This window comes from Neovison vison, chromosome 2 (genome assembly GCF_020171115.1).
Source record: "Neovison vison isolate M4711 chromosome 2, ASM_NN_V1, whole genome shotgun sequence".
Classification (NCBI taxonomy): Eukaryota; Metazoa; Chordata; class Mammalia; order Carnivora; family Mustelidae; genus Neogale; species Neogale vison.
In genome coordinates this window covers 174,821,164-174,848,285 of record NC_058092.1, presented here as the reverse complement: position 1 = coordinate 174,848,285, position 27,122 = coordinate 174,821,164, and the positions used below count along the sequence as shown (strand labels likewise).

The 27,122-nt window shown below is 44.8% G+C and overlaps 2 protein-coding genes across 6 annotated transcripts in view; both read left to right on the top strand.

Moving 5' to 3' along the window:
- Window positions 1-6,902, top strand: part of CCDC6 (coiled-coil domain containing 6) — a 107,835-nt gene extending 100,933 nt beyond the window's left edge. Inside the window, exons 8-9 of the mRNA XM_044239555.1 lie at window positions 1,483-1,607; window positions 2,641-6,902. Coding sequence (XP_044095490.1) covers window positions 1,483-1,607; window positions 2,641-2,835 — 320 coding nt within the window. The 3' untranslated portion in view covers window positions 2,836-6,902. The remainder of the gene's footprint in view (window positions 1-1,482; window positions 1,608-2,640) is intronic.
- Window positions 6,903-11,756: 4,854 nt separating this feature from the next.
- MRLN (myoregulin) overlaps window positions 11,757-27,122 on the top strand; it is a 31,820-nt gene continuing 16,454 nt past the window's right edge. For all 5 annotated transcript variants that reach the window (XR_006383301.1, XR_006383302.1, XR_006383300.1 and 2 more), the window contains exon 1: window positions 11,757-11,982. The gene's annotated coding sequence lies outside the window, so the exon portion shown is untranslated. The remainder of the gene's footprint in view (window positions 11,983-27,122) is intronic.

The window sequence follows — 27,122 nt, the reverse complement described above, 5'->3', positions numbered from 1 at the left end:
CTTCCCTTCCCCTATGTTCATCTGTTTTGTTTCTCATATTCCACATATGCATGAAATCATGGTATTTGTCTTTCGTGGACTCATTTATTTCACTGGGCATGATAACCTCTAGTTCGATCCATATTGTTGCAAAAGGCAAGATTTCATTCTTTTTGATGGCTTAGTAATATTCGTGTGTGTGTGTGTGTGTGTGTGTGTACCACATCTTTTTATCTATTCATTTGTTGATGGACATCTGGGCTCTTTCCATAGTTTGACTACTGTTGATAATGGTGTTACGAACATTTGGGTGCCCTGTGCGCCTTCATATCACCATGTTTGTATCTGTTGGATAAATACCTAGTATGCAGTTGCTGGGTCGTAGTGTAGTTCTATTTTTAACTTGAGGAACCTCCATACTGTTTTCCAGAGTACATTCCCAGTTTGCATTCCCAGGAACAGTGTTAGAGGGTTCTCCTTTCTCCATATTCTCGCCAACGTCCATTGTTTCCTGAGTTGTCAGTTTTAGCCATTCTGACCAGTGCGGGGTGGTATCATTGTAGTTTTGATTTTTATCTCCCTGATTCCGAGTGATGTTGAGCTTTTTTTCATGTGTCTGCTGGCCATTTATGTGTCTTCTTTGGAAAAATGTCTGTTCATGTCTTCTGCCCATTTCTTGACTGGATTTTTTTGGGGGGTTTTTTGGGTGTTGAGTTCAATTTAGGTGGTTTATACATCTTGGCTATTTTGGATTATGTTGCATGATGTTGAGCATCTTTTCTTACGCCTGCTGACTATTTGTAGGTCTTTGGAGACATGTCTTTCAAGTCCTTTGCCCACTTTTTAATTGGGTTATTTGTTATTGAACCGTAGGAGGAGTTCCTTATATATTTTGAATACTAATCCCTTATCTGATGTATGGTTTATAAATATTTTCTCATATTCCCTGGGTTATCTTCTTGTTGATTATTTCCCTTGCTTTGAAAGCTTTTGGGTTTGACAGACTTCCATTTGTCTAGTTTCTGCTTTTGTGACTGTGTCACATCTGAAAAATCATTGCTAAGACCAATGTCATGAAACTGTTTCTCTGTGTTTTCTTCGAAGAGCTTATAGTTGTAGGTCTTACATTTGAGTCTTTAATCCATTTGAGTTGATTTTGTATAGGGTATAAGACAGGGGTCCATGTTCTTTTGCATGTGGATATCCACTTTTTTCAGTACTGTTTGTTGAAGAGGCTGCCCTTTCCCCGTTATGTATTCTTGGCACCTTTGTTGAAGATTACTTGACTGTTTATGTGTGGACCTATTTCTGGGCCCTCTGTTCTGTTCTAGGACTTGACTTTTACATTCCCTTTCATCCAGGAGACCATTTGGTGAGCTCACCAGTCTTATCTGTGTTCATTTTTGTTGGTGACTGAGAACTTCTGCATTTTAAAGTCTTCTGGATGGTTAAAGACACCAGAGAATGGAGTTTGACATCATACTTGTCATGGTTATATTTCAGGTCTATCATACGCAAGTCACACAGTTGGTTTCACGCCACCAACTTCACTGACTAGAGCCGGAATGTCTTACTACAATTCCCCGGGTCTTCACGTGCAGCACATGGGAGCATCCCATGGCATCACAGTAAGTATCCAGAGGGGAGGAAGCCACACTTGACTCTGTTGGTGGTGGCAGCAGCTCCTCCTCAAGAGACCAGGGGTGATGCCCTTAGACCTTGCCCTTTCTTCTCCCTCCCACCATCAGTTCACCTTCAAACTATAGCGACTTCCATCAATTTGATACCAAATTCTGGTTTGGAAACTAAAATCCTTCCTAGGAGACAAAACTTCAGCTTCACTTTCTGTGAAAAATGACTCTTTGTGAAATGTAATTTGAACTCTGGCCAGTGCCTTAATTAAACCCCGGCCAGCTCTTTGCCATAACTAATTGTTGCTGGTTGCCACAATGTCTAAAATATTTATTGTCCGCATCTTCACAGTTCACTCAGTATTCTTCTTGAAACTAGCCTTATTTCTGGTTTCACTCCAAATTTTCTCTCCTGGAATTAGAAGGAGGCTTAAGTGTGTTTGGTTCAGACTTCACTCAGGGGAGTTTTTTCTTCAGAGCTGGTTAGTAGGTTGACTAATAGAACAGTTAGAAATGTAGCTAACAGGGGTTTGAGAATAGGAGAGAAGTGAGGGTATTTCTGATAATGGAATCCTTAAAAAAAGCCTCTTATTCTATGAAAGCAGGAGGTATCTGGATTTTGGGTTTTGTTGGTTTGCTGGGTTTTATGTAAAAGACACATTTGGTTGAGCTGCATCTTTCAGGATGTTGACCACTTACCTGAGTGGTGGAAGGAACCTGGGGACATACAGTGGACAGAAAAGATTAGAGCGGAGGATGAGACAGCTGTTTCTTAATTCTAGGACTGTCCCATCGAAGGGCCAAGTAGTTTGGTCAGTGCACATTTCTTGCATGGCTTTTTCAAAGGTGTAGGTGTAAACTCCACCTTGTCGAAGTTTTCATTAGTAGTTCAGAAACCAATAGGGGTAGACAAGGAGCTCTCTAGTTTCTTGTCTATGTCGCTCCCCTTTCTCACCGCCCCCGGCTTATCAGGCTGTTAGAAATGAGACATCTGGACCCAGACTGACCTGTTCTTCTGTCCCGTCTACAGAGGCCTTCACCACGGAGAAGCAACAGTCCTGACAAATTCAAGCGGCCCACGCCGCCTCCGTCTCCCAACACACAGACCCCAGTCCAGCCCCCTCCGCCTCCGCCTCCACCCCCCATGCAGCCCGCGGCCCCGTCAGCAGCCACCTCGCAGCCTGCCCCTTCGCAACACCCGGCGCACCCCTCCTCCCAGCCTTAATGCATGTGCTTAGTCCGCATCTCATGTTGGGACTCGTACAGCGGAGCCGTCTACTCAACGCCAAAGGCTTCCTCCCCTGGCATTTTTGGATCTGACTGATTTGCACTGAGGTTATCTAGGCTTCACTATTAATTGTGTTGTAAGTGTTTGTCGGAAGCGCAGCCAGTGTTGTGGGTCTACAACACTAAACAGACGACTTTTTCCATCAGTGTTTTACTTGAATCTACATGTACGTCCATTCCCTGGCTGGAACATTTGCTATTCAATATTTGGTAATTCAGCAGCAGTGTGCAATTTTTGCTTGGCCCCAGAGCTTCATTTTCCTGGCTTTTAGGTTTGTAAAATAAAAAGGGATATCTTTTTTATATTTTTTTTCATGAATTTGCAGAAAATTACTGAGCTGTTACCTCTCCTCCCCATCCCCATTATAATGGTGTTTACCAAACATACCAATAATTCAGCACTACAATTCAGACCTTTGAAAATCTAGCTTTCGGTGTAGAATGGAAAGTTAGATGCACCAGTGCCCAAGACAATATACTCTTTAATAGAGCTTTCTACAGATACACTTTTTATAGGTTACTTTCAGTATCTGTCAACATCCATTTCTTTTGTTAAACAGACTAAAAGTAATGGGTCACATGGCTGTACCTTTTCCACATACATGTGGGATGGATAATTAGTGTATATTAAGGTGTGATTCCTTCCTTATCTTTAGTGTTAACCTACCCAGATGGGCTCTCCAACACGAGTCAATAAATGTTGTCCTGCCCACCAGTGGTTTTGACGGCGGATTAGAACACACTCTTGGATATCTGCTGCAGAAAGCAATGTGATTGTAACAAAAACAGCTGTTTTCCCCTTTCCATTCTTCATGTTCCCCTAAGATAGAGTTTGAACAAATATTTTAAAGGTGCAAAATACTATTAGAAAGTACTATTTGAAATGAACATTATAGGAATATCATGGCCTAATGGCCATAGAATCCTTTATTGCTTGGCAGAAAAGACCAGAGGTGAGCGGAAAGGAGCCCCTAAGCCCGAGCGTTCGTGCTGCCCAATATCAGCAAGTGTGGTGTACAAACAAGTATACTCTGAATACATCATTTCCATTCATTTAGCACAAATAAATCATTTGGTTTCACTTGGAAGTGGAACACTGTGAGTCACTCTTTTCTTAATACTTGCAACATCTTTATTTTTGCTTTTCAGCAGTAACTGTTTTGTACTTTGGTAGTAAAGTGATTTTTACCACCTGTGTTTGCATATTTATATATGCTGTGGACGAAAATAACTTACTAGAGAATGTATATTTTATGATGAGAATGTGTATCTGTTGGATATAATCAGAGAACTGAAAATTAATTTATCAGTAATTTTTAAGAGTCCATGTTTTGTGACACCCATCTCTAATATAATAGCTAGCTCTTTATTGAACACACTCCTAAAAATAAGGAACCGTGACATTGTAGATATTTGATAGTGTACAGTATAGAAACTTCCGTTTTTGCCTTCGAATGCGTATTTAAAAATTACAGAATGAAGCAAGTCTTGTCGGAAAATAGTGTTTGACTAGCGTTTTAAGAACTTGAGAGTAAAAGCAACAATAGGATTTTTCACCTCTTCCTGCTTCCACCCCTAACTCCCCAATTGGTTGATCTAAATTTTATTTATAATCTGTATGTAATATACATAATCATAGTACAGTTCTCAAATAAGGGGAAGAAGTGTGCCCTTTCATTATCGAGGCTTTAGGTTTTTAATTTGATCAGACAGGGTCCTGGCAAACCCAGGGACCTCACCAACAGCCCGTTGCCCCTCCTGGTACATTGCCATTCCGAGGAATTCTGAGAGGAGGCAAACCCATTTTGCCTTCATGGTACAGTTCTTGTTTTTTTTTCATAGGAGAAGTACGGTCTATGTTTACAAGACTCTTTTGCGAGCTGATAGAATTCAGTGCTGTCAGATAGTGGCTTGCACGCAGCCGAGATCGTCCGTAACGTAACAAGCTTCCCTTCGCTTCCTGCCAATAGTGTTACCTCCCGAAAGCACAAAAGTCGCGACATTGCCATATGGTGAATGAAAAAGCACTTGGTGTGAGCAAACCGTTGCTGACAATTGCCTTTTAGAAACAGGTTCTTGACTTTCAGACTTTGCAGAAATGGAGTGCTGGTTCCCCCAGACTCGTCATTTCATTTCAGAATAAAACAGCTCCTTCAGACAGCACTTTGTCGACATAAATGAGTTGCCCCTCCCTGCAGACATTCAGAATTGATCGAACAAACACTACTCTTTAGAATCTATGCTGTTTCAGGTCCTTCTCCAGTGGTTTCTGACCCCGGGTGCCACCCGTCACGCACGGGCAGTACACGTGCCAGGGACCCATCAGATTCAGACCCCCAGCCCATGGAGGCAGGAGTCCCCTCACCCATGGGAAGCTGACTTACCACGGGTGCTTCTCAGTGGGGGCTGAATATGGTTCCTGCCATTCTAGTGGCCCACGTGCCCAGGGGCACCCTGGAGTGATTCCCTGAAGGCCTCTGTCCAGTCAGGAGCTGGCCCGAGGGCAGGCGGATGCACCAGGAGCTTCTAGGAGCTTCCTTTCCCTGTCTTGTGGACAGAGACCCTTGGCTACCACTGTGCTGCTAATAGGATAAGTACTCTGTTGCCAGATTACCATGCCTTTTATATGAAACCAAATTAACTTCTCTAATACCTGACACCTCTGGGCTCTGAACTGCTTTCTCTCATCAAGCGTGCTGGCATTCTGGACAGAATTCTAAAAATTTGGCAGATGGTGGAAGTATTGGAAGATTTAATTTAACTTGCTCCTTGTTAGTTGAAAGGAGTTTTAAATTCTGAGCTCCTGAGATACTGACTACAGCCATGGGATGAATGTGTGACCAGAATGTGGCTTTGGCACCAAGTGCTGCTGTCCCTTGGTAATTGGCTTCTAACTGATTTGACCAGAGATCATTGATAATGTGAATTTTTGTTAACTGTTCAATTGTAGGAAAATAGACTATGTATCACCCTCTGTTAGGTAGACATGAACTTCTCCTGCACGAAGCCTTGCTTATAGAGGAAGCCCAATAAGGCAAGAAAAAGCGTAGTAACTTGTGCTTCGAGAGCACATTCTTTTTATCTTACCAGTACGGAAGAATCGTTTCTATGTAACTTGATCTTCTGTCTAGTACTTGTCTTATAGGTAACCCACAATGAAAACTTTGTAGTGGTAACTACCAAAGAAATACATAGTAAAAACAACCTTTTATTTCCAAATTTATTAAAGAGCCAGCCATTGACGCTGCTACACGAGTTCATGCTCGAGAGCCATTGTAAGATTAAGGGGTTTTTAGGTTTTCGTTTCTGGTTTCTTGTTTTCTCTTTTCTACCTTTTTCTTAAACACACACACACACACACAGCTGTTAGCATGACACTATGGGGAGCATTTTCCAGAATGCTTGGCATCGTGGTTAACGGCCCGGCCCCGGGTGCCTCTCCCGAGGCAGTGGGAGGAAGCCTATGTTCAGGATTGCGTGGGCGCTGTGTGTGTGCGTGTATGTGTGCATTCATGCCTTAACTCGGGTTACTGCTCAACTTCACTTCTTGACTTGGTCTGCACCGTCATCGAGATTGTAGTGTACATCTTGATCTGAACTTCATCTTGGCAAAAACAAAGTTGCAGGCACATCAGTTTAAGAATGCATTCCTCTGGAAGAGGTTTGGATCAGGTCGACCCTGAGCCGTTGGACTTTTATTTGGAACTCAGCATGGAAAGCAAAAGTGGACTGTCAAGTGGAAAGACATCAACAAGGAAGAGAGGAGAGCCAAGTGCTAGCATGTCTTTGCCTCTGCATCTCCGTGCACACTGTATGTTCATGGTAGCTTGTTTACAACTTGACTAGGTTGGAGTTCTGGTAATAGTGGCAATCTTGACATTCTTGGTCAGAGTTTAGAGAGATGTAAGACTTCCAATTAATGTCTTATTTACTTCTTTATGTTGATTAGTCTTTGATACATGTGCTGAATCAGAAACCTAAATAAAGATAATTTTTTAAAATGCACCTCTTGAGCCTTAAAACCTCTCTCTTTCTGGTCTTTGGGTCAGAAAATTGAACATTGTTTCCCTGTTGCTTCTGATGGACATCTGACTTTGATTCTAATCCTACAGGCTGCCTTAGAAAGTAAACGTAGCAGAAGGGGCTAGGACTGTTCTGTCTCATACACAGGGTGCCGGTTACCTGGATGTATTGAATTTTTGAAAAGTCACTGAGCCGTATTTGTGCACTGTTCCAAGTCCATGTTGTATTTCAATTTAAAACCATAAACCTAGGAGATTATAAAAACTGACATTTCCCAAAATATATTACATATAAAGAAGTGTGTGTGTTTACACATATGTGCATACACACGCTCGTGCGCACACATACTTGGGCTTTGGGTCTGACCTCCACTATATTTGTGGGCTTACTCTTGATGCCCATCTCTGTGGTTTCCCTCTCTCTCCTTTGTAGGAAGCACGGCTCCAGAATCTTCCAGATTTGTGTACCAGCTCTTTAAATGAGCTGGCTCCTTAGTCCATCTGGAAATCCAGTTCCTTCCCTGCAAGACAGGTTATCTGCCTTGCTAAAATGAGAAACCGAGAGATGGAAGCCTCAAGTGTAGCCCTTCCACCGGAAGGTACACACTCCTCCCACGTGCATTCATTTGGGAAGAAACACAATGGGTATTTGGGGAGACATGTTATGCATGTTTGGGGGCTGTATATCGTTGGTCAGCTGCACTTTCGCAAGCCCTTAGCATTGGGTGGGGAGAGCACGGTACTGAGCAGGATCTGTCTTTGGAGCATCGTCTTCAAGATCCTGGTTGTGATACAGTCTCATGGGGGCAGATGTTGAATCTAGGTCCTTTTCTGTATAAAAGCATTAAATGGACTTTGACCCTTGACCTCACTCCGGCTTAAGCCAGAGTCCATGTTCACTATGGGTTAATGAAAGATTTTAGTTTGGCTTTTGATCAAGGCCTCTCTACTCCTGACAGCTACTAGGTTTTAGTGAAAAATGTGGCCCAAGTAATGGCCCAGGATCTCTGAATTCAAGTCTTGGCCCCTTTGGCCAGCCTCAGTGTTCTAACCTGTATAGTGGGGATAGCCATTTTAATTTCAGGTAGAGTGTGATGAAAACAAGATTGAAACAAAGTGCTTTAACAACAAGTAAAGTCTACACTACCTGTGTACTTCTTTTCTTCTTTTAATACCTTTTAGAGGCAGTGTGTCCACCAAGTCTATCTAAAATCAAAACTGTTGATGGAAATTTTGTGTATATGTAAATAAAACCCTATGTAAATCTGGGTCTTTTTTTCTTTTGAAGGTTTTATTTATTTGAGAGAGAGCAAGAGAGCACAAGCAGGGGCAGTGGGAGAGAGAGTGGGAGAATCAGGCTCCCAGCTGAGCATGTTTGAGCCCAGGACCCTGAGATCAAGACCCAGGCCAAAGGCAGACGCTTTAACCCACTGAGCCACCCAGGCGCCCGCAGGGGCTTTGTTTTAATGTTTATTTAAGTTAAAAACTCATGGAAAGGGGCGCCTAGGTGGCTCAGTGGGTTAAAGCCTCTGCCTTCAGCTCAGGTCATGATCCTGGGGTCCTGGGATCGAGCCCCGAGTTGGGTTCTCTGCTCCGCAGGGAGCCTGCTTCCTCCCCTCTCTCACTCTGCCTGCCTCTCTGCCTACTTGTGACCTCTCTCTCTCTCTTTCTAAAAAAAAAAAAAAAACCTCATGGAAAAACAGTTGTATTCAGTCACTGATACCTAAGCCAGACCCAAACTTTGTAACATTCTCTAGAAATAGAGGAAGAAGGCAGTGTGTGTCTAATTTTTCATGTCTGATTTTTAAGGTTTTGTGTCTAATTTTTATTACGACAGGAGATTGGATTCCTGACCCTCAAACTTCTGATATCATCCCTAATTCCATATTACAATGAATGCTATTGAACTAAATATATTGAGAGCTTTTTCAGAAGATTGTGTTTTCTGATATCCTATGCATGATTTAGTGCAACTTTAAGATTACTAATTATCCCCAGAAGAAATCTTAGTAATTTTAAAAAAAATTTTTTTTAAAGATTTTATTTATTTATTTGACAGAGAGAGATCACAAGTAGGCAGCGAGGCAGGCAGAGAGAGAGAGCGGAGGAAGCAGGCACCCCGCTGAGCAGAGAGCCCGATGCGGGACTCGATCCCAGGACCCTGAGATCATGACCTGAGCCGAAGGCAGCGGCTTAACCCACTGAGACACCCAGGCACCCACTTAAAAAAATTTTTAAAGATTTTTTTAATTAAAAAAAAATTTTTTTAAAGATTTTCTCCATTTATTGGAGAGAGAACACACTTAAGAGCGGGGGGAGGGGCAAAGGGAGAGGGAGAAACAGACTCGCCGCTGAGCAGGGAACCCCATGCAGGGCTCCATCCCAGCACCCTGAAACCACAACCCAAGCCAATGGCAGACACCCAACCTACCGAGCCACCCAGGCGGCCCCCCAATTTTTTTCTTCTTAAAAAGAAAAAGCCAGACTCAGAAGTGCAATCGATGACAGAATTAGTAGACAGCGATGAGAAAACTTCCTCCATGTGTTCAAGAAGGCAGAAGAAGGTGTGAGCATGATGAGAAAAACGTAAAATATAAAATAGTCCCAGATTGAACATCTAGAGACAAAAAAAAATCTAATGTCTGAAATTTAAAACAACAAGAACTTGCGACTTACATCTTCTGTGGATCTCTGTGCTCTCTAAATATTCCTTTAAAAGGCAACTCCTGAAATTCAAGTTCAGCCTCGTTGAGCTACCCTCCTCCCTCCCCTCCCCTGAGGTTTGCTTGGCCTGGGGTGCTAGGGAGCCGCTGCTGAAAGTCCTCAGCTCCCCCCATTAGTCACTGTGATGTTAGGCCACCGAGCCTCAGATTTAAGGGAGTCAGCGTCCTGGAAGGTGTCCCGTGAGTTCAAGTCCAGCCTACGTTTGGTTTCCCAAGCTTCCCTTTCCGCACCTGTAAAACAGGAATGGGGTTGGGGGCCGTAGGATCCAATGGACATGTCCCTAAAACTTAAAACAGAGTGTAAGGTTTTTTGTATTGTAGCTTCGTAAGACTTTGCACGTGCGGGAGTGATGTGCTTAGGGAAACGGCGCAGTGGGATCGCACAGCATTGGAAGAGAGGAGGGTCAGAGACGACTTCCAGAGGTACTGATCCTGAACAGGTTCTTGCAGAGCGGTTCAGGAGTGTTCACGACGAGGCGACAGCACGTGCGAAAACCCGCAGTGAGAGCATCCATCCTTGTAGACAGTTTGGTTCCCTGAAAGCCAACCGGGACAAGCCCTTGGGTGCGCACAGGAAGCTTGCTTGGGGTGACTCCAGGGCGGGGAATGAGAACTCAAAGTTGACCACTGGGGGTACCTGGGTGGCTCAGTGGGTTAAAGCCTCTGCCTTCGGCTCAGGTCATGATCCCAGGGTCCTGGGATCCAGCCCCGCATCGGGCTCTCTGCTCAGTGGGGAGCCTGCTTCCTCCTCTCTCTCTGCCTGCCTCTCTGCCTACTTGTGATCTGTCTGCCAAATAAATAAATAAAAATATTAAAAAAAAAAAAGTTGACCACTGAACATGTGCAGGTGAGTCTGTTGGCCTTGTGGCCACCTGGAGTTCAACCTCGTGGGGTGTCCCTGCGGAGTCATTTAGAAGTGCCTCAGAATTGTCCCACCAGAGAGCAGGAATGCAGGGACTTGGATTCACCAACTCCTTTCATCTGTGGGCTAAAGGTGCCCTGGGAGAGAACCACCCCCACATTTGAATTTTCTGGGTTGGGTTGTGCCAGAGGCTTTCTCAAAAGCCTGAGGCGTAAGGGACCCCTCATGTTTAATGAGGGTTGCTGGCAAGGTGCATGAATGTGGTGAAACTAGGCGGCTGAGAGGCTGGGGGGCCTCGCGTTGGTGGCCTCTGAGTACAACACCTGTCACCATCGGCTGGTTTAGCTCGGAATTCGCACAAAAAAAAATAGGGGGGTGTGAATTTCCCAGAAAAAAAGGGGGGTGGATTTCCCAGGAGTTGAGAAATGCAATGTGTTTTATTTACCTCCTTTTCCTCCAGCTTTCTGGAGAAACGATCAACACACACAGTGTGTGTCACATGCACAGGGTACTGATTTGATAATGCCTCTATGCTATAGAATGATTGCCGGGGTAAGGGAGATGAGCATATCCACCTCATGTGGATAAATTTCTAGTACTGAAATTTCTAGTACTAGAAATTTTTTTTTTTTTGTAAAGATTTTATTTATTTATTTGACAGAGAGAGATCACAAGTAGGCAGAGAGGCAGGCAGAGAGAGAGAGAGGAGGAAGCAGGCTCCCTGCCGAGCAGAGAGCCCATGTGGGACTCGATCCCAGGACCCTGAGATCATGACCCGAGCCGAAGGCAGCGGCTTAACCAACTGAGCCACCCAGGTGCCCCTAGTACTAGAAATTTCTAGTTGAAATTTCTGCCTTCAAAAGGAGGGAAATTCCTCTTTTACAAAGATCCAGAGATCTGATTTCTCTTGGCAAATAAGATCACGGCAGGGCGTCCTCCCTCTACCGCGCAGGCAGAGGGGCTGAGCAGGCCCCTGGGTGGAGGGCAGGGAACAGCATGCCCTCCTCAGAGCCTGGCGCGAAGCTGCTACCACACGGTCCCTGCAGGCTTCCGAGTTTGCAAACCCCTGGCATAGAGTATTTGAGGAATGAACGAAGTTTGAGACGGCCAGAGCCGTGTGTGCAGAGAAGAAAGACAGAAGGGCGAGGAGCAGGGCAGCAGGAGGCGAGCCCTGAAGCGGCTGTGGAGAGAGGCCTCCCCGCCAGCAGGTCCCGGTGCGCATCCAGCCCAGAACACTGAAGCGGGACATCAGCACCCGAGGGCCTGCGGTCAGCTGGTCAGTCCGGTGAGCCTCACAGGGAAGGTTGGCCCAAACTGGAGATAGTTAGGATTAAAGCGCTCCTGGGTTCCCTTCGCCGTGGTACTCCTATGCCCCTTGCTCTCTTTAAATTCAGTACCCGGTGCGCTTTCCACAAGCTGGGCTGAGGATGTCCCCGGGGGTCTAGAATCCTGGAGATCTGTCAGACAGGTATGAGCTGGTAAGTGTTTAACTTTCTGCTCTCGAGAGACTATAAGCCTTTCTTCTTCTTGTGTGTCAGTTTTTGTTGTGTAAATGCTCCCCAACAATGTGGTTTCGGGCCCTCCGTGTAAAGTCCCCAAGCTTGGGGGTCACGAGGCTGGCGGGCACCATTTCTGTTGTATTTTCACCGTAGAGACAGGTTTGTTGTAAATAACCTTAGAAGCACAATAATAGTAAAATGTAGTAAATCAACTAAGATATATGATGTTTTCAGTATTTATTAGCTGTTTGTACTATAATCTTTCAAATCATAAATTTATATAATGTAATTTTTAGTAGTGTCAGTGTTCAACAGCCAGCTGACAAAATTCCTGGACATTTAACAGTAATCTGTAGAGAGCCTGCTGATCCTGTTCTAGGTGCCTCTGGCTGGGAGAGGGTGCAGTGGGGTGGCAGGAGGTCAGCGGAAGCAAGGCCTAGGCTGCATCTGTATCCTGTTGCAAAGGAGGACATAGTAACAGTGGGGAAAGTCATTTATTGGGGGGACCTTAAGCCCCGAGCCCAGCTGCCGGCTGAGAGCAAGTTTGGGTCTGGACTCAGCAGAGGACAAAAGGTGGTGAGGCTCTCTTGGGAATCTCAAGACTGGTGAGGCAGCCACTCTGGTGGGAAGGCTCCCATGTGTCAGGTGCAATACCGTGGCTTAGAACTGGCGCGCTCCTTGCAGGAGCCCCAGCACACAGGATCTCTGGCAGCAGGGATCTTCCCCTCCTCTCCCCCCATCTCCATCTTTACCTCTCTTAACACCCCAGTCTACAGCCTTGACAGGGGGCCAGGACTTCCCTCCAGGGAAGCAGACACATCACGCAGGGTGCGGGGCTTGGCGGTCGGCCTGAGGGCTCAGCGGGGAACGCGTGTTCACCCAACTTTTTGGAAACTAGTCCAGACTAGAGAGGCTGTCCCATAGCTCACCCCCCTTTGTTGGACTATAAACTGACACGGTTAATGACCTTGGAGTGAATCAAACAGTAAATCATCGGGCTCCATAACATGGGATCTCTTGATGGAAAAGAAATGTGGGGACAAAAAAAAAATGTGGGGACAAAATGAACGGATTGTTGGGAGGCATGACTCATAGACAAGGAGTTCCAGAAGCTGTGGCCCTTGGAAGCTGCCACAAAATCCTTGGGAAGCTGTTGGGGATATAGTGGCAAAAAATGTGGAGAGCATGGAGCTCAGACTAAAGGGAAGGGAAAGCTGCGAACTTCATTTGGTGAGGTCCTTTTGTTTTGTTTTGTTTTGTTTTTAAGAGTTTATTTATTATTTGGGGCACCTGGGTGGCTCAGTGGGTTAAGCCTCTGCCTTCGGCTCAGGTCATGATCCCAGGGTCGTGGGATCGAGTCCCGCATCGGGCTCTCTGCTTGGCGGGGAGCCTGCTTCCTCCTCTCTCTTTCGGCCTGCCTCTCTGCCTACTTGTGATTTCTCTCTGTCAAATAAACAAATTTTTTTAAAAACTTAAAAAAAAAGATTTTATTTATTATTTGACGGAGAGAGAGAGAGCTGGAGAGTGAACACAAGTAGGGGGAATGGGAGAGGGAGAAGCAGGCTTCCCGCTGAGCAGGGAGCCCGATGGAGGGCTCAATCCCAGGACCCTGGAATCGTGACCTGAGCTGAAGGCTTAACGACTGAGCCACCCAGGTTCCCCATTTGGTGAGGTTCTTGACTATTTGTGTGTCTGTCGGGAGACTGCTCTCGGAAGCAAGGCCTGTCTCTCTCCAGGCTCAGTCCAGCATCTGAGAGTCCAGGATGCTTGGATCAAAGGGGAAATGGATTGAACTCTCACTGCTTAGTTGTATGAAAGATGTACTGTGAATTTCTTTCCAGCTATGATAATGATACTATGGCTAGTTCCTTTTTTCTTTTCTCTCTCTCTCTTTTTTTATTTTTTTTTTCTTAGTCAGTGGCTATTTCCCTGAGAACTTGGGGCTCTGATCCTTGAGAAATGTCAGGACCCTGGAATGAAGGTGTCAGGGAAGGCCATAGGAACAGAAACCCATCTGGCCAAGATTCTGGGTCTACCATGAGACCTTTCTCAAGGGCTTTAGACAGATTATGTACCCGTGGAGCTTTCTCCTTAAATCTGAGTCCAAAGGCTTACTCTGCAGAGCAACCCCATGGGAGGGACAGGTTCCCAGAGAGGTCACAGAGTACAGCTGGAAAGGGCAAAGCCTGAAGCAGCAGAAGATGCAGGTTTGAGGTGAACTAACTCTTGCCTGACTCATGACTTCACGGAGTTTCTAAATCTCTCCAGTCTTGCTTCGTTATGTTTTCTGACTTCTTACTGATGCATATAATACATTCAGTCTATTTTTTATCTGTAAATAAAAACAATATTTCTAAAAGATCTGCATCTTTGAGAATTAATAAATAAAATATTTACAAATGCAATGATAAGATGTTTTGGGTTTGCTTTTAAAATAATTTAGTGAGGGAGAATGAAGAAGAGGATGTGAGCGTAGATAAAACAAGATGGGCCCTACGCTGACTGCCTAAATTACATGATAGATTATTCTCTACCTGGGTATGTTTAAGATTTTCATAATACATTTTTCAAAAATAAAGGAGGGGGAGGGGATCAAGAGATTTTAAGGATGAAAAGGAAGAAGGGAGTTTTGAGGACAGTGCTGGAGATGTCACCATAGGAAATTCTGATTTTTGCAAGAAGCTTTAAGTATTTCATTCACCACCGCCCAAAATGTGAACCATGGCGAGAAGTTGCTCTGTGGTGAAAACAAGTTTATGGCTTTGTGAACTGTGGACTCCGAGCAAGTGAACTGATATCCTGGTAAAGTGAAACACAAGGACATGTTCTCTCCTTTATTCCCTTTTTGTTCCCATGTGCACATTTCAGCAGACAATGGGGCTCACCTGGTGGGGCGTCCCCTTGGCTTGGGAAAGGACAGCTTGTAGCTGTCCCAGGGTGTTCAGATTTTTTAGTTGAGATGTGGTGTTTGTTGTCATGGTTTAAGATGGCCTTATGGAACTCCGGGACCGTAAGAGGCCTGGGAGTCTTGACCAAAGTCCATTAGTGATGAGGCTTCCGAAGAATCAGTCAAGTATCAAGACACTCACCAAGTATCTAAGGGCGCCTGGGTGGCTCAGTGGGGTAAAGCCTCTGCTTTCAGCTCAGGTCATGATCCCAGGGTTCTGGGATTGAGCCCTGCATCGGGCTCTCTGCTCAGTGGGGAGCCTGCTTCCCCCCTCTCTCTGTCTCTGCCTGCCTCTCTGCTCACTTGTGATCTGTCAAATAAAAAAAAAAAAAAAAAAAAGACACTCACCAAGTATCTAGAGAGACCCCCAAGCTCAAGAATGACACAAGAGAGAGGAAATCACTGGGCTTTGTTTCATTTTGGCTTTTCAATCTCTTTTTTGGAAATATGAAGCTCAACTTTGGGGTGTTTTTAAAATTCCTGGCCCTTTTCTGTGGTGAGTGTTCATGACTCATTGGATAACCCCGTCAGGTTATGCAATGTATAACCCCTGGCTGGGTAGCATGATGGGGTGTAAATCAAGGTGTGACGTGCAGAATTCTCTGAGCATCCGGCTCTCAGGTGGGCTTCATACCCAGTTTAACAACAGAAGCTTTGCAGAAGCTTCGGACTTGCTTGTCTCACTAGCCCTAGGTCAGTACTTTTTAGAGGGGAGGGGCATGGGGGGGATGGGTGAGCCTGGTGGTGGGTATTAAGGAGGGCATGTATTGCATGGAGCACTGGGTGTGGTGCATAAACAATGAATCTTGGAACACTGAAGAAATAAAATTAAAAAACTAAATTAAAAAATAAAATAAATATTAAAAAATTAAAACATTTTAAAAAATGGTAATTTTAAAGAACTTTAAATGGCCACACGGATGTCAGCAGCACATTTCTGATACTCTGAGCTCCAAGGGATCATCACCTATTAGTCTTGGCTGTGAGACCAAATGGTTTATTAAAACTAAATGTAAAGAAATGTGGGGTGTGCTCAGCGGAAAGCCTGCTTTTCCTTCTCCCACTCCCTCGACCTGTGTTCCTGCTCTTGCTGTATCTCTCTCTGTCAAATAAATAAATAGATAAAATCTTAAAAAAAAAAAAAAAAGAAATGTAGGGTGGAGGAAACCTCTAATATTCTCTATTCTCCTCCTAACTTCTCCACAAGGGTAGAATTTTCTAATTTGGCTGGGTTAGAGCCTAGGACAGTGACAACTGAGCCATGAATCAGCAAAAGTTGGATTAGATTCTACTGGCACTCAGACTTCCAGCCATTTTCCTAATCCGAGGAACACCGTCTTCAAGTTCCATTCCCTCATTTGAAGACGTCCTAGGTTTCCTTGGTCCTAAAGAAAATACTTCAGAAACCAGTCTGGCTCAGTTATCTGTAGTTGCATTACTGAGATGGGAATTACAACACCCTGCAGGAAAAGAGGAGTGGTTTTCTTTCTAAAGCATTTAAAAACCAATTCTTTTTTATGTTACTTATTCTCTGTGTACTTTAGGAAAATAAAGTGCCTTCAAGATGCATTGAGCATCAAGATGTTCAATGATTAAATGGATTTTCCTACCATTTAGACAAAGTGCAGGTTACTCATGTTATTGGCCTTTTTTATGCATTGAGAATCCCTCCAAAGGTGAAGGGGGGAAATACCTACACTTCAAACCTCGAGCCAGGTTGACTGAAATATCTATGAACCCATACCCTGAGTTGCATTTTTTGTTTTTTTTTTTTTTCTTTTGCATGGTAAATGGAATTATCTATAAGCGTGGCTCAGTCCCTTTGCATTTCTAAAGGAAAGTTGAGCCCACCTGAAAGACTCTAGCAACTCATTCATCTTGACCTCTCCAGGTTAATCAGTGTCTGAGAATTTTCCTTCTCTGGGAGGTACCATCTCATCAAATCTGGCAGTAGGGAGACCAGAATAAACAACTCAGTTGATATGAGGTGTGCCTCCTTTTTTTTTTTTTTTTTTCCTTTTGCATCAGAACATACTTTTGTTTCAGCTACTCATGTATATCTTTTTTTTTTTTTTTTAAGATTTTATTTATTTATTTGACAGAGAGAAATCACAAGTAGATGGAGAGGCAGGGAGAGAGAGAGAGAGAGGGAAGCAGGCTCCCCGCTGACCAGAGAGCCCGATGCGGGACTCGATCCCAGGACCCTGAGATCCTGACCTGAGCTGAAGGCAGCGGCTTAACCCACTGAGCCACCCAGGCGCCCCTACTCATGTATATCTTGTGAGCATCTGTGGACACTTAGATCCTGGGGTGAATTGCATAACCACTCGGCATCCATTCCCGAGACTTCCTCTTAGAGTGTGTGGGACAGGTATGTTCCTCTATATGCAGCTCTCGTGGCAGGGACCTGGCACTTACGACAAGCAAGCCCTCAAGATATGAGAACTGTTACGATGTATTCCTCTGTTCACTTTATCACACCAGGATCATCATGATCCTAAATTCTGATGATAGCTGTCCATCTAGCTTGTCATCTCTCTTCAGTTTTTCCTTTCTGAACATGCAGTTAAAAAAAGAAAATGGCTTCCTTCCAAAGCCACTTATTTTCTGGGGACAGTAGCGACATCGTGTGAATAGCGCATCTGAAATATGTACGATTCCTTTCAGGATTTTTCTGAGTCATTTATAATCTCCTCCCCTGTGCTTTCTCAACGAATTAGTTAGGTGCTTGATTCTTAGGAAGTTCCCGTCTTCAAAACGCGGTGATGTATCAGTTCGGAACACTGAGCAGAACTCTCCATGGCTTGCCTGCTGTATCAGCCACGTCACTCTCCTCCAGTGTGTCCAGAAATTGATACTGGGCCAAAAAAAAAAAAAAAAAAAGATAAGAAAAAAGAAAAAAAGAAAAGAAAAGAAACGGGGCCACATGGAGCTGACACGGCAGAGACAATGGGCAAAGGCTTTTGATTACTGTTCTTTGTCACTTCCTCCCCACTGCCCCCCACCATGCCCAGGCCATTCTCATCGCTTCAAAAAATACTGGGCTGATTAAGGACAGGAAGTTAGCTTCCTGACAAATATTATCAAGGACTGAGGGCCAGTTGCAAGTTGCCAGCCACCTTCCCTTTGGATGAAGCTTCCTGCTAGAAGCCGGTCTGCCTTCTTCAAACAAAGCTGTGCTCACATGGGACCCTGTGCATTCTGCCACGTAAAAACACACACAGGCTCTCTGCGACTCTAACGGGATTGTGGAGGGATGTTCGGAACCTGGAGTTGGATGAACTCTTCCTTCTGCTGCGCTGAGGGTGCTTGGAGGGGCCATGGGCTTGTGAGAAGGGACACATTGGTTCTTTTTTTTTTTTTTTAAAGATTTTATTTATTTGTCAGAGAGAGAGAGGGAGCGAGAGCGAGCACAGGCAGACAGAATGGCAGGCAGAGGCAGAGGGAGAAGCAGGAGCCCGACATGGGACTTGATCCAAGGACGCTGGGATCATGACCTGAGCCGAAGGCAGCTGCTTAACCAACTGAGCCACCCAGGCGTCCCAACACATTGGTTCTTGAAGGTTACTGTTCCAGGATTTTTGCTTTTCACGGACTAATTCATTCAACACACATTTATCAAGTTGGGTTCTCCTTACTAACAAGAGCCCTAACAGCTTCTTGAGATAAAATTCGGGAAAAGTGCTTGAAAAACTGCTTGAATACATAATTCCAATAGGATTTTTTTTCATTACGTCACCTCAATAGCAGTTTTAAACTATAACTCTTTTTGAAATTTAGAAAACAAACAGTAGAGATCTGATAAAAATGGGAATTAGAGGCAAAGTGTATGCAAGCATCAGAATGAATGGGATAAGAGAAATTTGCCAGAAGGAGGGGGCTAGAGGTCAGGCGCTTTTTTTGTTTTGGCATGAACTGCCCTCGCCAGCCCATAGCGCTCCCCGCCCCACCTCCCTCCATGCTGGAGCGTTCCCCGTGACTCCTCCAGGGTGCAGAGCTGTGACGTGCGGGTCAGAAGTCTTATCCCTGGGAAGGACCCATGTCTCGGATTGCATGAGGGTGTGTTGGAAAAGTGCATAACCTGGGAGACTGAATTTCAAGTCTCCTGTGGCCACAGGCTGGCTTGCTGTGTCCCTGGATCAATTCCTCTGCATCTCTGCTTCCAAGCCCAGCTCTGGGCCTGATACATAGGAAGGGCTCAGAAACTCTTTGAATTTCTGGACCTCACTCACCCAGCTACCTACATCAGGAATCGGGCGCGTGTTCTGGACTTCTTGTGGTCTCTCTCCACCCAGTCTGAGCGAGGCACTGAATCTTTCCAACTGTATACCCGCTGCAAGCAACTCAACCCTTCTTCCCTGTTCCACTCCTGCCCCTGGACAGGTCTGTCCTCAGTGCCCATTGGGCTGTTTTAAGAAATGGTTTCCCAGCTCCTTGTCTGGCCTCAGGTCCCAATCCACCAAACTCTCCTCCTTTTGTCTCTCTGGACAAAGCTGACCCTATCTTGCCCTTGCTGAGAAGAGAAGTGTAAGCCTCCTCCTGCCCATGGGGTTATGTGCTTTACATAATATAAGACTGGCAAGCATGTACCTAGTTCTTACTCTGGGCTCTTGTAAGTGTTCCACCCATGTGAGCCCATTCGATCCTTGCAACAACTTTACAGGCAGATGACTACTATGATCTTCAGTTTATGAGGGAGGAACATGACGCATAGAGAGCTTAAATCACTTACTTGGAGTTAAACTGCTCGTACGCAATGAAACAGGACATGAAGTTTTCTACAGAGCCCTGCTTAGTCCCGTCTTGTATAAACTTGAGTACAGTTGAGACACAAAGTTGCATTAGTCTCAGGCTTACAACACCTAAGTGCTGTGCTGTGCTGTGCTCCCCACGGGGGTGACTACTACGGGTCACCATACAACGCTAGACGACACCACTGACTCTATTCCCTATGCCGGCCAGTCAGTCGTCCCCATGACTCGTTCATTCCGGAGCTGGAAGCCTGAGCCTCCCACTCCCCTTCACCCATTATGCCCATCCCCCTGGACCCCACACATCTCAGTTCCATCTATGGTCACCTCTACCTTGTCCCTTTCCTTCAACAATGCAAGCTGCAGGCCATTCTCACCCTCCCTGTATCCACCCCCTGCCCTCCCCAGGCTTTTGCTCCTCTTCATAGCTCTGCCCCAAATGCCTTCCCCATTGACTCTTGGACAAGGTCCCACCTCTTCTTTTGGACTTGGCCCTGGCACACCTCCTCCATCAGTCAAGTCTTTCTAACGCACTTCCCCTCTGTGTTGCACACCTCCACATGTCTGAGGGGCTGCTTAGTGTTAGGAATGAGATAGACAATAGGAACTAAGTCGAGGGGTGTTCTTCAGGAGTTATGATTATTTGGGGCCAAGAGGCTAAAATATCTGGAGCAGAACAGAATACGCCCTCCAGGAAAGGTGAGCTCAGGGCACTCTGTGGGGGCATATGTGTGTGTTGAGGAGTCTGGGGTGTGGGAAAGTATTCCTAGAGGTAATGCTGCAACGAGGAACTGAGGGGCAAAAGGGAATTCACACTGAGGAATTAGGGAAAGGATAGGTTTTTTAGACATAAGGAATAGCATTTAGGAGCTCAGAGCTGAGACCATGCATGGTAGGTCTGGGAATGTGTGTAGTGTGTGTACTCATTTATCTCACCCACTGGCTGAGCTCCTTGAGGACATCTAGTCCCCCCTGCTGCCTCAAGGAGGTCTCAGCAGAATTAGACTAGAACCTAAGCACTGTAATCTCTGGAACTCTCTCTCCTAGCCTGCTAACTATGAGGGCCATGTGAGCAGGCTGCTGAAGTCTTTTGGATTTTCTGAGATTCTGTGAACCAAGAAGCCATGGAAGGCAAGCAGGTGGGTCTTAGTCTGTGAATTGTCCAAGAACCCTGGAAAGCCAAGATGATGCTCAGGCTCTGATTTTCATCTTTTAATTAAAAAAAAAAAAAAAAAAAAAAGACAATGTGGGGTGGCGGTGAAGACCATTGAAACACACTTAGCCTCTATATGCTTTCTCTGCTCTGCAAGCCTCTTGCCGCCATCCCTGGTCTGAGTGTGGGATCACTAGCGGGGCTGGTGTGAAGGCCTCTTATGAATGCAGAGTCCTTGAGAGACCTGAAAGGATGAATATACAAGGATCAGGCTACTTATAAAAATCGTATTCTGACCTACAACCTGCTGCAATCAGCCCAGAATGCCAACCAGCTACAACAGTAAGCAGTCCCGGATCTCTACTGTTTGTTTTCTAAATTTCAAAAAGGGTTATAGATTAAAACTGCTATTGAGGTGACGTAATGAAAAAAAAATTCTATTGGAATTATGTATTCAAGCAGTTTTTCAAGCACTTTTCCCCGAATTTCATCTAAGAAGCTGTTAGGGCTCTTGTTAATTAGGAAGAACCCAACTTGATAACTTCATAACCCCGTGGCCAACAGCTGCAGATGGCCAGGGCTCTGTACCAACATCTTGCCTCCAGTTTGCACCCACTTCTCATTTAGGACCAACGGGAGGAAGGTCAATATGTATTTCCTTTTTTTTTTTTGAAATATTTTATTTATTCATTTGACAGAGAGAGAGAGATCACAAGTATGCAGAGCAGCAGACAGAGGGGTGGGGGAAGAAGGCTCCCTGCTGAACAGAGAGTCTGATGCAGGGCCCGACTCCAGGACCCTGAGATCATGACCTGAGCTGAAGGCAGAGGCTTAACCCACTGAGCCACCCAGGCGCCCCCAATATGTATTTCCTAACCAGTTCCATAGGTTTTCCCCATGCCTCCAGCCTCCAGTCAAGCCACACTTGGGGCCTTCTTTTTTATGCACTGTAAAGTGTTCCCAGTTTTCTGCCTGCCTTTGAGTCTCCACCCAGTGTATGTGAGGGCCAACTCCCTTGCCGGAGCAGCCTCTGAAGAAACAGACTTGGTGGTTCTCATTTGGATGGTTTTCATTCATTTCCATGGATGGAACGAGGTTCCGTTAAGCTCTGGGTATTCTGTTCATTTTTTTTTCACTCTTGGATCCATTTCCCTTTTCTTAGAATACTGGAGAAAGTTTTCATCAACTACAAATATTGACCAAGATTAGGCACGTTCTTGCTGGAAAGGGCATTGTTTTGTAGGAGATCAGCAATAGCACCCAATTCCTACTCTGTCATGGTGCTGGGACTGTCAGCCTGTTCTTTGGCCTTCTTATAGTTCCACCTCCTTACCTAGAAAATGGGATTAAGAAATTATTTTCTGGGGCACCTGGGTGGCTCAGTGGGTTAAAGCCTCTGCCTTTGGCTCAGGTCATGATCTCAGGGTCCCAGGATTGAGCCCCACATCGGGCTCTCTGCTCAACAGGGAGCCTGCTTCCCCCTCTCTCTCTGCCTGCCTCTTTGCCTACTTGTGATCCCTCTGTCAAATAAATAAATAAAATCTTTTTTTAAAAAACTCTAAAAAAAAAAAGAATTTATTATCTGCCTAAAGTCTGGGACCACATCCATGGTTCTCAAAGTCTGTGTCTAGCAGTACACCTCTCAGCATTTTCTCATTAATCCCGGTCAAATAAAAACAAATGCATACTAAGGTATGGAGAAATTTTATTTGAGAAGACTATTGCAATAGATAGATGGAACTATTGCAATGGTGAGAACATTCTGAACAGAAGATTAGCAAGCGTCTCACAAGTTTCTGCAGACTGTGGTGGTGAGAAAAGGCTGTTCTGCGTTCTAATCAAGGGCCTGTGGGAAGGGGAGAAGCTTGACTAAAGTTTAGCCATTATTCTATCCAGATTGGTTAGTAGGAGCAAACAATTCAGCTAATCATTTTATGAGACAAAGAAGGGGAAGTTGGAGAGTGTGTGTCTGGTCTTGTCTTAGATAAGTAGTTGGCCATCCATGGGTCTTAGCTAAGTCACAAAACAACTGTGGTTCTTTGCAGAAAGCCATTTTGAAGCACAGAAGTGTGAGGGGATTTCTTGACTACTGTTTTCTAGGAACATAAGGCTCAGGTAAAGTTCAACATTATCATCCACTGATGGATGAATGGATAAACAACACATGGTAAATGCATTTAATAGACTATGATTCAGCCTTGAAAAGGAAGGAAACTCTGACATGCTACAACACCCATGAATCTTGAGGACATTGTGTAAATGAAATAAACCAGTGGCCAAAAGACAAATGCTGTACAAGTCCACTCACACCAGGTCTCTAGAGTGGTCAAAATCATAGAAACAGGGGTGCCTGGGTGGCTCAGTGGGTTCAAGTCTCTGCCTTGGGCTCAGGTCACGATCAGGGCTCAGGGTCCTGGGATGGAGCCTGGCATCTCTGCACAGTGGGGAGCCTGCTTTCCCCCACCCCCCCCCACCCTGCCTGACTCTCCACCTACTTGTGATCTCTGTCAAATAAACAAACAAAATCTTTAAAAAAATCATAGAAACAGAAAGTAGCACAGCTGTTTACCAGAGGTTGGGAAGAGAGGAGAATCGGGAGTTATTTTTGAAAGGACAAAAAATTTCAGTTTTGCAAGACAGAAAGAGTTCTGGAGATTGGTTGTACAACAATGTGAATGCATTTAACACCACTGAAACGTACACCTGAAAATGGTTAAGATGGTAGATTTAATGTTGTGTGTCTTTTACTACACTCAACAATTTTTAGAAAGTCAGCATTGTCAGTCCCTTCTTATTTTTTTTTAAGATTTTATTTATTTATTTGAGAGAAAGAGGAGAGAGGAGAGCACAAGCAAGGGGAAGGTGCAGAGGCAGAGGGAGAAACAAACTCCCCACTAATCAGGGAGCCCGACTGGGGCCTTGATTCTAGGCTCCTGGGATCAGGACCTGAGCCAAAGACAGATGCTTAACCGACTGAACCATTCAGGTACCCTCATGTCAGTCCTTCTTTTGTTCAAGATGAATAGATAGCATTTATCACTAACAACTCAGAGGCAGTCATACATCTCCTGAGTGGAAAAACCATCTAAAAAAATAGTCTCCGGAAGACTCTCATTGGTGTTGTTTCTGAAACATCAGTTAAGTCATTTACTGAGAGAGTAGATACGATCGGTTGACTAAGAATCCCACCAATCAGGCATTTGAAGAGAAAGTTGACTGGAGTAAAATAGAGAAATATCAAAAATAAATAGTTATTTTAGGTAGAGAGCCAGAAGTTACCCTGGGGCTGTGTATTCCAGTAGGTTCCGAGAGGCAGGTGGTAATCCAGCACTGGTCATTGCACTTGTAGAAGCTCAGATGTCAGTGCTCTTGGAAATGCTGTCTGTGGTCATGGTGGCCTTGTATATAAAGGCACACATGACCTGAGCATTTCACCAGGTTTCTTTGCTAGCCCAGACAATGCCCTTTCCAGGGAGAATTCTGGTCTGTGCATGGGCTGCTGTGGGGAAGTCTTTTGACGTCTATAGAGGTTTTATTTATTTTTTAAAAGTTTTTGTTTCTTTGACAGGGAGAGACACAGTTAGAGAGGGAACACAAGCAAGGGGAGTGGGAGAGGGACAAGTAGGCTCCCTGAACAGGGAGCCCATGCAGGGCTCGATCCTAGGGCTCTGGGACCATGACCTGAGCCAAAGGCAGACGCTTAATGACTTGGCCACCCAGGTGCCCCTACAGAGGTTTTAGGTTGCACTGCTGCCTCAGATGCTGGGGATGAAGCCAATGACAAGGCAACCTACAGTTCCAAGGAGGATCTGCTAAGTCATATTTTCGTTCTTGGTGATGCCAAGACAAGGTGGGGAGGGGGAGAAAAATTGGAAATATTAGTTTGGATGGTTGTACACAGATACTGAAGGAAAATAACAGATGTGAAAATTTAACAAGTTTTGACAATGTGTGCAAGATGATAGGATCGAGTTCAGTTTACAGAAGTGCAATTACAAAGATGCCCAGGCTAGCTCAGAAACAATGAACAGGGCCAGAATCTGATAACGCACAAGTTGTGCTACTGCTTTCCAATGAAACAAAATTCTCTCGAGAGTTATCTCCCTTTTGATCAAAGACGATCACAAGGAAAGATCATTCTCAATCATAAAATAAAGCTAGTCTCATTAGATATGACTTGATTATTGGCAGAGGTTCAGCAAGAATGATGATTTAATGTGCAGGCCTTTTTAAGTTTGCTTTGTTGGAAGCTTTCATAAGAAATCTCAGAATGGACTTTTAAAAGCTTTCTTGAGCCTCAACTCCAGTCATGATCTCAGGGTTGTGAGATGGAGCCCTGCATCAGGCTCTGTGCTGGGCATGGAGCCTACTTAAGATTCTCTCTCTCTCTCTCTCTGCCCCTCCCCACCCTGTAAATAAATAAATAAATATATATATATATATATATATGACATGATCGTAAAGAACTTTAGCTATTTCCCAAATAGGAAGATTTCATTCATTTAGCAAAGACAAAAGTTTAGTTTTGCATCAGTATAATATTTGATACTAAAACTCTTCTCCTTTTTTAAGGTTTTATTTATTTATTTGAGAGAGAGAGACAGAGATAATGAGAGAGAGCACAAATGGAGAGGAGAGTGAGAAACAGCCTTCCTGCTGAGCAGGAAACCCAACGTATGGCTGGATCCCAGCACCCCAGGGTCATGAGCTGAGCGGAAGGCAGACACTTAACCGGCTGAGCCACCTAGGTGCCTGATACTAAAGCTCTTTTAAAGATAAACTTATAAATAAGCCCATCAAACTTTCACCAGCATTGACCATGACAAATGAAATTATCTTTCTATGAAACTTCTACAACTTTCTCTATCCATTCAGATTTTGTCCTACATGTTCCTCTTCCTCGGTCTTAAACACCCAGTCATTACTTTAGGACAAATCTACTCTCCTTTCCCTTAACAAGGGTGCATCCTGGTTATCTTGTATTACTTCTTTCTGCAATTGTGTGTCCCAGAGAGTTTCATTCAAGGGTAACTTTATTTTTTTACTTGAGAAAGAGAGAGAGGGAGAGATATGTCATTTTCTGAACTGTGAATGAAATTTTGGACAAAGGGCTGAGAGGGACCAAGTCGCTCGTCTAAGTGTCTTAAATACCCCATCTGTGTCCAGTTCGTTTTTTCAACCTCGGGTGATTGCTCTTAGTGTCCTTGAACCCCTTGAGGACCCTGACAAGGGGAGGGCCACCTCTAGCTCCGATGACTATAGGAGCTGATGGGCCAGCCTGGGAAGGGTAGGGTAGATAGAGAGATGGAAGACGGAAGGGTTTTGATGGGGAACAGATCAAACAATTCAAGGGAATTTAAAGGAAGGTCAGACTTAGTAAAAAGGAGGAAGAAGGAGCCATGAGGGACAGGGAATGACAGGAAGGAAGATTTTAGGTGAGGACCAGACTGAGGAGTTGTCTCTTTTCCTCAAGAAGTCACTTGAGTTCTAAGGGGTCTTCAGGAAAATTTGGCCATTACTGAAGATATTGAACTGAATCAGTGTCATCGTGGCAAAGTAGAGGGAGGGAGGAGAGGAGGGGAGTGCCAGAGAGAGAACTGTTGTCCCGGATCAAATTGTGTCCCCTCTAAAGACACGTCGTTGTCCTAACTCTGGTACCTATAAATGTGGCTTTACATGGAAATAGGATGTTTACAGGGATAAACAAGTTAGGAGGAGGTCATTGGGGTGGGCCATAATCCAACATGACTGGTGTCCTTATAAAAAGAGAAGATAGAGACACACAGGTAGAAGGTGACTGTGCGGAGCCAGGGAGGGGCAAGGAGGGCTCTTCCCTATAGCCTCCAGAGGAGGACACCTCCCTCCCTGGCCCCAGACCCTTGATTTCAGACTTGAGGCCTCTAGATCTGTGAGACAACAAAATTCCATTGTTTAAAGCCTCTTAGTTCTGGTATTTTATGATGACAGCCCAGGGAAACTATATATCCAGTAACCCAGGGGATTAGATGATGTAATCAGACGTAAGACCTTAAAGAAGACAGAAAAGATACTACTTGTTTTATTCCTCTAGTTCTCCTTACACAATCCCAATCACCCTTTGTTCAGACCTCAGTGGAGGAGCTGAGGGTACTTCCTTACAAAACAAATCTTTAGAGAAACAGAGGAAGAATAGAAGAAGCCTCACAGAAGAAACAGAGAAAGTTCTTGCCTGAATCAGTGTACCTCCTTAGAGTGTTACAACACACAAATGTCCAGAGCCCTGGATCCA